A 10,784-nucleotide genomic window follows, 5' to 3' on the forward strand; every position below is an offset into this window, starting at 1 on the left:
CTCTTCATCAGGTGCAGCTGCTGTTGACTCCAGCATCCAGTTGAACAATGAGGAGAAGGAAGCCCACGACTACATCATGGACTTTGTCAAAAGCACCAGAAGGGTAATGGCAGACTTTGTCAGCAAAGCTCTGCCAGCAGCTCCCAGCCAGGTGTGCTGCCTACACACAGGCTTCTGGAGGGCTGCTGGCAGTGCAGAGCTGCTCCCCTGCTGGCCCCCTGCACCATCGCTGCAGCCCCTCAAGCCTCCACTCCTGCTGGCTGTGCCTCTGCCCCCTCACCCTTCTTCACTGTCTCTCTTCTCCCGGACTGACAGGATCAGCAGTTGAAGATGAAGTTTCTGGCCTCCATTGACATGCTCTGCAGAGCCTCGCTGCAGGGAAGATACCAAAGCCCAACATCCCATGAGCTGCTGAATAAACTGGAGGTGAGGGACCCCCCAGTGGGGCTAAGGGAAGGGGGTGAAAACGGCCAAGCACCGGCCCAGTGATAAGAACAGCACTTGGGCATCTGGGCACAGTGGGAGAGTGCGATAGGCCTTGTGGGAACAGCCCTTCCTGCCACTGGGGCCACTGCAGACCAAGGGGCTTCTGTGGGTGCTGGTGCTGACCTGGGGGCTCTGCCCACCCAGCAGACTCGCAGACTGGTGTCAGGCACTGGCAGCTCCTGTGCCCCATCTCAGCCATGCTTTCTCTCTCCAGGCACTGATACAAAAGGAGGCCTTTGACAGCATGGACACCATGATGTGGCAGCAAGCCCTGCTTGCCATCACTGCACTGAGGTACATGTTCCAGAGCCTGGCCAGGCCAGAGCCTCCCATGGGTGTGGTAGCACCAGGCATCTCGCATCCTGGTGGCACCGTCTTTGGGCCTCTCCTCTCCCACCTCTTGGCCCGTCAGTGGGTCAGGCAGGATGGCGGCAGTTGCTCCAGGGCTCCCTAGCTCCTCTTGGCTTTTCCTCTGAAGGAAGAGATAGGAGATGGAAAGGGCTTTGGGGTCCACTGGCCAGGGCTGCCCTCTGTCCCTGGCTCAGCAGAATGGGGGAGAGAGGAGATGCCTTGCCCACCTTGTGCAGGTTCAACCCTGGGGACTGCTAGTCCCAGTGTTTGTGGCCACCTTCCCCAATGTGGAAGCCGTGGCATCCAGCTGGCACTTTCTCTCCTTACAGCGAATACAGGGAAAACCTGTTAGACGACTGCCTCTATGACTGCTTAGGTGTCACCTTCAGTTTTGTTGCAAATGAGATGATCAGCCAGTGTACTCCATTCTATGATCAGGTAAATGCGGGCTGAGCTATGGAGAGCCTGACAGCCAGTCCCTCTGCATGGTCTCCTCACTGACTTTGGTTGCTGGAAGAAGGAAAGCCAGGGAGACCCTGAGGCCTGTCCTGGGCACCAGAGGGCAGCTGAGGCCCACCTCAGGTGGGAGGCAGGCAAGCAAGCTTCCCGCAAGGAAGAACAGCCAGGGCAAGCATGTAACCTGCTGTATCTATGTCTGTCTATGTCTATCTATGTCTCCCCTTATAGATCCTGAAAACTCTGGACAGTGTGCTGGAGGTGCTGATATGTGGTGCTTCACAGAGATCCTGCATCTTCCTGACAGGGAAAATATTGCAGGTCAGGCATTTGCCAAGAGCAGAGCTAATAGGGTGTCTTCCTTGCCTTACCCTAAAGCGGTGAGACCTTCTAAAGCATGCACACCCCAGCCCCCAGGCCAAGGGATGAAAGCAATTTCTGGCACTGTTGAGCCACTGCCCTCACTGTCCGCCCTGTTCACCCTCTCCTCCCCAGATGGCAGCGGGGTGGGGATGCCCTAGGATACGGCCATGGTGCATAGTGCAAGGGGAGTCCAGCCGTGAAGGTCTCCTCTTCTGGCCTCCTCATGGGCCCAGCCTCCCTGGTGCAGCCTCTGCCAGAGGTTCTGGTCCTCTTGGAAAGGGGGCCTTTTTGGAAGTGCATGTGGAAAGGGGCAGAGGTGCTTTGGGGATAGGTTCTGGCTACTTCCCTGACTGCTGCAGGTCACCAACAGCCGGCAGTGGTTCCCAGATCACAATGTGGATGGACCCCATTCCAGATCTTCCTCTGGACCATGGCGAGCCTTGGCAGCACATTGTGTAAACAGCACCAGACGCTTGGCAGAGCCACTGCTCTGGGTGTCACTGTTGTTTCCCACAGCAGACCTGCAGCTTTTCCCTTCTCAGGCTCTGCTGCCCATCACGGCATCCGAGGACATGGCTAAGCGCCGGAGGGCTGTAGAGTGGATTGTACGCCTCTCCTGCTTTTTGACACCCTCTTCAATGCTGGAGGTAAGGAGCCTGTGATGAAGGTGACTTCTGGCCACCATTTGCCCCTTCCTGGTGCCATAGAGTAGCCGGTCACTCTGGGCTCCCTGAAAGGGAAGCCTGGGTGCAGGGCAGCAGGGGATTCAGCAAGGCTCAACCTTGCGCCAGCGTCTTTGGCCCTCTCTCTGGGAGCTGCACTCTCTCTTGTGCCTTTTCTTTCAGGAGCCAGCACTGTCCCTGGGCATGGGAGCATTTTGCAGACCCAGCTCTGGCAGCCCTACCTCCCCTGGAGATGGGGAGTCGTGCAGGTGGTGAAGGAGGGCTCTGTCAGCTGACTATGGGTCTGGAGAAGCAGCAGACCCAGGGTCTCGGTCTTCCATCACACACCTACCCCAGTCCCAGGGGCTCACAGGGTGAGAAGGCGGAAGCCTTCCAGAGTTCCCTTTGTAGCGAGACAACACACTCCTTGCCCTGGCGTGGCTGCCATGGACTGGGTCTCCATGGGGTGCAGCACAGGGCAGAACTCTCCAGAGTTCTTGCTCACGCAGCACTTGGCCCGGGGCCTGCTCTTAGAAGTTAGGGCTTTTGTCCCATCTGCCACAGCTTGGGCCTGCTACTGCCACTTCCTCTCTCCCACAGCACTTGGACACGAGAGGTGGCATACAGTGCTTCTCCAGAAGCAAGCCTCTGGAATTCCTGGGGAAGGCAGTGGGATACCTTGCGCTGTCCTGTGCTGAGGAGGACCAGGAGATCAGCTGCAGGGCTTTCCAGGCACTGTGTAGCTTCAGGAGGTTCCTTCTGGTGCGACAGAGTAAGAGACACTGGGGCAGGCTGGAGCTTTTCAGCCACACGGGCCCAGGCAAGGTGCCGCACCACCCTGGCCCCCTCCTCTGCTAGAGGAAGGAGCAGCAAATGCCTCCAAGGCTGGAGCAGGGCAGCAGCTGCGCAAACCCTAGGGTCCATGCAGCCTGCCATGGGGCAGCAGCGTGGGGCCTGTCCCGAGAACCCTAGAGCTGGAGAGCTGGTGGCTGCAGCATGCCAGGGCTTTTCTCCTCCTCCTCCTGAGCAGAAAGCTAGACTGAGCTCTCCTGCCCTTCCACAGCCTAAGAGGTGGTTTCCTCTCCTCCCCTGGTAAATGGGCCCACTATCGCCCTGGCACACATCCAGCTCCCACAGAATGGAGAGCCAGGCACAGCTCTCCTTGACACCCTTGCCTGCTGCCTCCAGCTCTGTCGTTCCCACCATTGTTCACTGTGTGTTTCCCCTCCTGCCCAGGCTACCATGCAAAACGTGAGGATCCAGAGATCCCTCTGGAGCGGGAAGCTGCTAACACCTTGTGGCCTATGGAGCTCAACGACGAAATGATGGTAATGACTTTCTCCTCCCTTGCTGGCGGTCTTGGCTGTGGGGCTAGCAGGACACTGCCATGAACCCCAGTCCCTCAGCTATTTTGGCAGATGGCATGGCCTCCCGTTGATCGGGCTGCGGGTTCCCACCCCCTCTCCACAGGGAGTAGGCAGAAGCTTTATCCTAGCGTCAGCGCAGCTCTGGGCGTCCTGGCCGCTGGTGAGCTCTGGTTCCTGGCAGAGCCAGCACACTGTAGCTCTTGCCTGTGGCTGAGCCCACCCCCCTCCTTCAGCCCATGGGGCAGCTCCCTCTACACGCTGTGAAGGTCCCACTGGATAAAACCCAGTGTTGGAAATATTTTTTTAGTAATTCCCAGAGTGAAATTAAGATGCAAATGAGGTCAAGTACCGCAATTGGTCAGTTTGTTTATTATAAAAATAAAATTATTTAAATAAAACGATTATTATAAAATACATAGTGATAGGACAGTTCAGAAAAGAGGGTAGAAATTAAGCAAGCATTCAGAGTGCAGAGAGATAGTCACCACTGTGGATCCAGTGATGTCCTGAGGGCCCATAGTCATCTTTGGTGTTGGGTGGCCACCCAGCGATTACCTTTGTCCCCTTTTATTATGTGTTGAGGGGAAGTACCTCTCTTCTTAATGTCACATACATACTGCACATTCCTGGTTGATCACATGCATCCAGTTTTGCTGGTCTTGCAGCCAGCTCTCTGCGCATATCTGTCAGCAGTCCTTGAGATAATGGACAGCAGTCTTTGAGACAGTGGACCTTAGTTCCTTACACCAGTCTTTCACACCAATCTTTGAGGCAGTGGACGGCAGAGTCTGATTTCAGTTCAGTGTCTCACACCTGCTCCCATGGCTGCAATCACCCCAGAGCAGCCTCCGCTGCTGGCACTTGTCCTGGCGGGGGGGGCAGCACTGCCCCGGCTTTGTCACCCTGTGTCACCCTGACTGCTCAGCTCTGCCCTGCCACCAGGGCACTTGGGGTGACGACTCTTCCCTCTTTCTCTCTCTCAGGCAACTGGGAGCTTCCTACTCCCGGATGAAACGTGCAGCTTACTCCTCATGGTCTTGAGGAACATGGCACAAGAAAGGGTCTCTAACATCCAAGTGATTGCCAACACGCTGAAGGTAGTCTTGACAGACTCGTGCTTGAAGGTGACCAAGGTAAGCAGCGTGCAGCTGGACTGCCCTGTGCGCATGCCCTCTGGGCACACGTCAGGCAGCCTTTGAGGCTGGCAAGGAGTGACAGGAGGGAAGCAGTTCTTGGTGGCAGCAGGGTCTGTGGCTGCTCTCCATGCAGCTCCACACTCCTGCCTCCCCCAGGTGGGCGACATCGTACAGATCATCTATAGGCAGCTGATGCATGTCACCAGAAGGTCACTCCGGGACATCCTGATGCAGACTCTTCTCCAAATGGCCCAGCTGTACCCTGGGGATGTGACCACTAGCCTGCTGCATACTTCCATCACTGGTGACATAGACATGGCCCTTCGGCTTCAGGGGAACCCTAGGATCTCTCGGACCTTTGCAGACAAAAGTTGTTATGGCCAAGATGGTCCCACTGGCTCTGAGCTCTGGCATCACACCACTACTGAGGCCATGTGGAACATGTTGATCTGTGAGACCAGCATTTTGGGCAGAATACTGAAGTCGCTGCTGGTGGTCCAGCATGCAAGCATGTTGCACAACAACTTCGGCACAAAATGCAACTGCTACTTATTGCTGACTGTGAGTGTCCGCATGAGGCCTGCTCCGCCCTGCCCAGGGCTGCGCACCCCTCTCCAGCCCCTCCTCCCCCGTCCACCTGCCCCCAAACCTGGACCTCCAAATGGGCACTGGGGGCTTCAGGTCCACAGCCAGGCAGGGCAGCACATGCTGCTCAGCCCTCCAGTGGACTGACAGGCAGCCTGCCCCTGCTGTCCTTGGGAGTCCTCTTTCCCTCTCCACCTCCTACTGCCATGTGGGCAGCCAGGAAGCCTGGAGGGCAGAGCAGGCTATGGGGCTGGAGAACGTGAGCACAGGGCAGCCGGCATGGCCCGTAGAGCTGGCTGAGCTCTTCCCTCAGGACCATGAAGGCTCATGTGCCCATGTTACGGGTACCAAGCCATGAGTGCCACCACAGGTGGTCCTCAGGCCGTGCAGCTGGGCTGGACTCTGTCCTGGCATCCCCGTCAGCTCAGCACAGCTCCTGAACCCCCAAGCTCCAGGCATGCTGCAGGGGCATCTCTGCAGGAGAGCAGTTCCCTGGGTGTTTTCTGCAGGTGGCCGTTGTCATGCGCATGGTCTTCCTGGTGCCTTCCAACCAAAGCAACATAAGGAAACTTTTAGAGGAGCTCTTCATGGCAGTGGTCTTGCAGATCTCCTTCGCCATGAAGAGTCCAGAGGAGGGCTGCTGCTGCTTTGAGATTTGGAACAAGGAGGCTGAGGATCGTGTAGTCAGCCGCCGCAGGTGCACTGTCTCTGCTCCCTGGTGTCTCCCCTGCACCAGAGCCAGGGCCAGGCTTCCATGTGTGACCGTGCTTTGCTCTGCGTGTAGGTGCATGGTGAGGACCATGCAAGCTTTCTTCCATTTCCTGGGTGGTGACTCCCTGGTTGAAGACATCAAGGGGGAGGGTGCCTGGGGCATGCTCATGAGCCCCTGGGACTACCCCACTGGCATCAGGGTACTGAGTAGGTAAGAGCCTTGTCAGTCATCCTTGTGTCTGCTGGTGTTTCCTCCCTGGAGAGGAAGAGTCCCCTGCATGATCCCCTTCATCACAGGTGGTGGAGTGCAAGCAGCCAACACAAGGTGCAAATAGAGCCTTGCCCTGTGTGGCCTGGCCTGCAGGGTAATGGCTGGGGATGGCACCATGGTCCCAGAGAGCTTTGCCTGCCTATCTCGGTGCTGCCAAAGTTCCCAATGCCTTCTTCCCCCTGCTAGAATGCTGAAGCATAAGGAACGGGTCAGCTGCGCCTCCGTATGTGAAGAGGCGGTCACAGTCATACAATCCTACAAGGACATCTGTGCCATTGTTGTCTTCATTGAGGTGGGCCTGGTAGCAAGCACTGTCTCTCTGAGGGCAGGCAGAAGGAAGCTGGGCCGTATGCATGAGGCAGAGGGGAGGTGGCAAGGGCGCCACTGTCTCCTGTCTGGGCTGTGCCCAGCCCTGGTGCCTTGCCCTGAGCCTTCCAGGAGCTCTGCTGCCATGCTGGGCTCTCACTCTGCTACGGGTGTGTTTCAGCTCCAGGACTGCACCAGCTTTAAGATTGACAATGGCCCCATCCTGCATGCCCTCCGCATGCAGCTGCATAGCAGGAGTTCGGTGCTGCGCAAGGTAGCGCTCACAAGCCTTGCCACACTGTCTGAGAAATGTGAGGAGGTGAGCAGGGTTAGCCAGGCACAGTGAGGGTATCTGCCTGGGCCTGGGCAGCAGGTGGTGTGCGCAGCAGCATGCTTGGGCTGTGCCAGGAATCGGGAGTGGTGAGAACCGTGCCCACTGCCCCCACTGCCCTGTTCAGCAGCCCCTGAGCTGCTGAACACGTCAGGCTGGGCACTGGGCTGTGCTGCGCATTGAGAGATCTCTGTCTGCCCCTTTGCAAGCGAAGTGGTTTTGCTGGTGCTGTCCTTCTTGACTATGTCACCAAAAAAACGTGTTTTACATAGGCAAAGGGTATGCCTCTGCAAGGCCTGCTGCCAGCCGTCATGCAGCACCTGCAGAATGATGACTGCGACGTCATGAAGGCAGCCCTGACTGTCCTCAGCAACGTGCTCTGCGTGGTAGTCAGGCAGGTGGCTGGCCCCATCACTCTGCAGCTGCTCAAGATGCTCCCGCCACTCTTTGAAAGCGTAAGGCAGCGAGAGAGCCCCTGGGGCGGCACATGTGTTTGGCTCAGGGTTGTTGTATCCCTCTCCGTGTGTGCTCACTGGCGTGTGAGGGGTGGTTCTTCTCACTGCAGCGGCTTGGAGGAGCGAGGGCTGAGGTCTTCTCCTCTTACTACTTTCCTCCAAGGCGAGCAGCTGCGTGCGAAAGCGCTCCATCCTCCTCTGCAGAGATGTGATGCGGATTCCATTCAGGTCTCACAAAAACCAGATGAGGAAGGATGTGCAGAGAAGCCTCCTGCCCCTGTTCTTCCACGTGCATGACAGTGACTCAAGTGTGGCTCAGGTGGGCATTTCTGAGCCCTTTGAATGTGCTTCAGCTAACCCTCATGAGGGCTCAGAGCCCCTCCCTGCCTGCAGCCGCAGAGCTGGCAGCCCCTGAGAGGATGGATAGAGATATATCCTACACCAGCCCTGCCTGATCCAGCAGAGCCCAGCAGCAGTGCTGGCCACAAAGACCTGAGCACTGGAGCCCCTGTGGGCTTTCCAGCGGCACCTGCAGGTGCCTAAGGCCAGGTTTTGACCCCCAACCATTGCTGCCCCCCTGCTCTGCCCAGGGACCTGCAGGTCCTCTTCTATGGCGGAGGTGCCATCTCCCTGTCTCTACTGCTCTGAAGGCCTCCAAGGAAGCTATCGTTGAAGCTGCCAAGTTCTTGAGGTGGCGGCAGCTCCAGAAGCTCCTGCAGACAGAGCAGATATGGAGGGCTGGCAAGTGCCTGGTAAGGATGTCCCTGAAGCCCTACAAGCCAGCCTGGAGAAGCTTCTCTCCCCCAGTGCCCAGCACATGGGCTAGCAGCTGTTCCCCTTCCCGCCATGGCAGCTCTGTGCTGCCTGCCTGCACCGCACAAGGGTCCAATTTCCCCTCCCCAGAGTCCAGAGGTGCCCTGCTGGGCCTTGGTGGTAGGCTGGCACTGCAGCACCCTGGCCAGGGAGCACGCTGCCCTCTGCTCCCTCCAAACCTTGTCACCAGCTAGCTGCTGGCTGGGCATTGCGGGTGTCCTGGCAGGGGAGGCCAGTCCTGAGCGTAGAGGGAGGGTCTGTGCCAACCCCGTCCCTGTGTGCTCACTTCAGCTGAAGAGAAGCAGAAGCGGATTGGAGGAGTACGTGCACCAGAGCCTGCTGTACCTGCAGAGCCCGCAGGAGCCGTTGCGCGAGGTGGCCGTCAGGTTCATCGGTGAGCCGCAACCTGGCCAGCCAAGGGTCCCTCCCTGCACGGCAGCAGCTTAGCCCCAGCCACAGCTGCTGCCAAATCCACTGGGGAGCTGCAGAGCCCCGACTGCCCGGTGTGATTGATGTGAGCCTGGGTCCCTCACAGCTGCTTCACGCTCCAGGAACTACCCTGGGCTCAGCCTTGCCCAGTCGGCTGATGGGGGTGAACTGGGCTGCTGGGGTGGGCAGGTTGGCAGGATCTGTGATGGGCTGTCTGTGCCTAGGGCTCACTGGGCAGCAGTTGAAGGATGGGTGCAAGGAGAAGATCGTGGTCATTGACGAGGGTGAGTGAGGGCAGTGGGGTGCCTGCGAGTAAGAGGAGAGACCCTGGGTAGGGAGCTATAATCCCTGTCTTGGCCTGGGAGGTGTCTGCTCCCTGCGTGGGTGAGGGATGGCGTGGGCAGAGCACAGAGATTTGAGGAGCATGTGGGGCGTTGGTGGGCAGTACCTTCCGTCTGATACCGGTGCCCCTTCCTCCCTCCTGGCTGTGGTAATTGCTGTGGGGTGGGAGTGGCCTTGGCCGGAAGGACTCTTCAGGTTCCCCGCAGATCTGGGCTGTGACCTCGGCTCTGTTCCTTTCCATCCCAGCCCTTCAAAACATGGAGAATGACAGCAGCCCCTTGGTCTCTTCCCTGGCTCTTGAAATGCAGCAGATGCTGCATGATGCATGCGAAGAGCCTCCTGCCAGATCCTTCCTCCCGGCACTGTGGTGCTGCCTCTGGAGGGCGGAGAGGAGCAGGATCCCTAACGAGCTGGTCTGATCCAGGGCGCTGCAGTGAAAGAGCTTCCTATGAGATTCTTCTTCCAAGTGCAGGGGAACAGAAACAACAATAGGTTGTTTTCTGTTTCATTTTTTAATTAAATTTTCTATTGAAATCTCTTTTCTATCAAGATATATTGTTTGTTTGTTATATTGTGCACCTGCAATTGGTAGCCATAGTTCACAGTTCCTGTATCTTGGGACTGGGACAAAGCACCCCTCTTAAAATGATAAGGGGCAATCAATCTTGGTTGTGTTTGAAGAATCCAAGGAGAATATCCAGGATTGGTGGCACCAAAGGCTGAGTTATTTGACAGCTTGGCCAAGTCACCATTCGATTACCTAACTTGGGAAAACAACTAACTTTCAAGTTGTCCCAAAGTGAACTGCCTTCATTATAATACGACAAATCACATCCACAGCTCAAAAAGACCCCAGCCCAGGTGAAGACCCTTCCACTAGAATCATAGAATCACAGAATCATAAAATGGTTTGGTTTGGAAAGGTCTTTAAGATCATCCAGTTCCAACCCCCCTGCCATGGGCAGGGACACCTTACACTATATCATGTTGCTCAAGGCACCATCCAGCCTGGCCTTGAGCACTGCCAGGGATGGAGCACTCATCACTTCTGTGGGCAGCTTGTTCCAGTGCCTCACCACCCTTCAGAGGTGGTGAACTTCTGAAGTAAGTAAAAGAACTTCTTCCTTATATCTAACCTGAACTTCCCCTGTTTAAGTTTAAACCCATTACCCCTTGTCCTTTCACCATAGTCTACGATGAAGAGTCCCTCTCGAGCATCCTTGTAGGCCCCCGGCAGATACTGGAAGGCTGGCCTGAGGTCTCCACCCAGCTTCTCTTCTCCAGGCTGAACAGCCGCAACTTTCTCAGCCTGTCTTCATACGGGAGGTGCTCCAGCCCCCTGATCATCCTCGTGGCCTCCTCTGGACTTGCTCCAACAGCTCCATGTCCTTCTTATGTTGAAGACACCAGAACTGCACACAGAACGCCAAGTGGGGTCTCACGAGAGCAGAGTAGAGGGGCAGGATCACCTCCTTTGACTTGGTACTCACACTCGTTTTGATGCAGCCTGGGATACAGTTGGCTTTCTGGGCTGTGAGCACACACTGCCAGGAATGACACAGCAAATATTACAATTATATGTAGATTACAACTGATCACTGTCACTGTGACTGTACCACCTGTACCTTTTGTGTATAAATGTAATGGGAAAGCCACATAGGTGTGTTCAGCTTGTGGAACAGTCCACCTAGCACCCAGGCCTGAATAAACAGTCTCTCTC

The 10,784-nt window shown here is 56.6% G+C and overlaps 1 protein-coding gene and 1 long non-coding RNA gene across 3 annotated transcripts; one reads left to right on the forward strand and one right to left on the reverse strand.

Moving 5' to 3' along the window:
- Positions 1–1,225: 1,225 nt before the first annotated feature.
- LOC115601143 (maestro heat-like repeat-containing protein family member 7) lies at positions 1,226–9,602 on the forward strand. 2 transcript variants are annotated; one of them, XM_030470728.1, is made up of 17 exons: positions 1,226–1,275; positions 1,525–1,614; positions 2,199–2,303; positions 2,919–3,090; positions 3,555–3,646; positions 4,669–4,818; positions 4,978–5,382; positions 5,916–6,103; positions 6,191–6,328; positions 6,575–6,680; positions 6,876–7,013; positions 7,298–7,480; positions 7,644–7,799; positions 8,071–8,232; positions 8,585–8,687; positions 8,947–9,006; positions 9,311–9,602. In XM_030470728.1, exons 1-17 carry the CDS (start codon positions 1,243–1,245, stop codon positions 9,481–9,483), a joined length of 2,454 nt encoding a protein of 817 aa, XP_030326588.1. In that variant the 5' UTR covers positions 1,226–1,242; the 3' UTR covers positions 9,484–9,602. The 2 variants fall into 2 exon arrangements, with proteins under 2 accessions (XP_030326588.1, XP_030326589.1); XM_030470729.1 differs by having other exon boundaries at positions 8,131–8,232.
- Positions 4,116–7,450, reverse strand: LOC115601144. Its single transcript, XR_003989250.1, has 3 exons — positions 7,441–7,450; positions 6,701–6,705; positions 4,116–4,209 (listed from the first exon to the last, which is right to left on the reverse strand). It is a non-coding gene; the product is annotated as an uncharacterized LOC115601144 (long non-coding RNA).
- Positions 9,603–10,784: the final 1,182 nt, after the last annotated feature.

The sequence above is a fragment of the Strigops habroptila genome, chromosome Z (genome assembly GCF_004027225.2).
Source record: "Strigops habroptila isolate Jane chromosome Z, bStrHab1.2.pri, whole genome shotgun sequence".
In the NCBI taxonomy this organism is placed as follows: Eukaryota; Metazoa; Chordata; class Aves; order Psittaciformes; family Psittacidae; genus Strigops; species Strigops habroptila.

Coding starts and splice junctions, on each gene's coding strand:
- LOC115601143 (XM_030470728.1), top strand. CDS start 1,243: ATGATCAGCCAGTGTACTCCATTCTATGATCAG. Junction 3,091..3,554: donor GTTCCTTCTGGTGCGACAGA/GTAAGAGACACT, acceptor CCTCCTGCCCAG/GCTACCATGCAAAACGTGAG. Junction 6,104..6,190: donor CGTGTAGTCAGCCGCCGCAG/GTGCACTGTCTC, acceptor CTCTGCGTGTAG/GTGCATGGTGAGGACCATGC.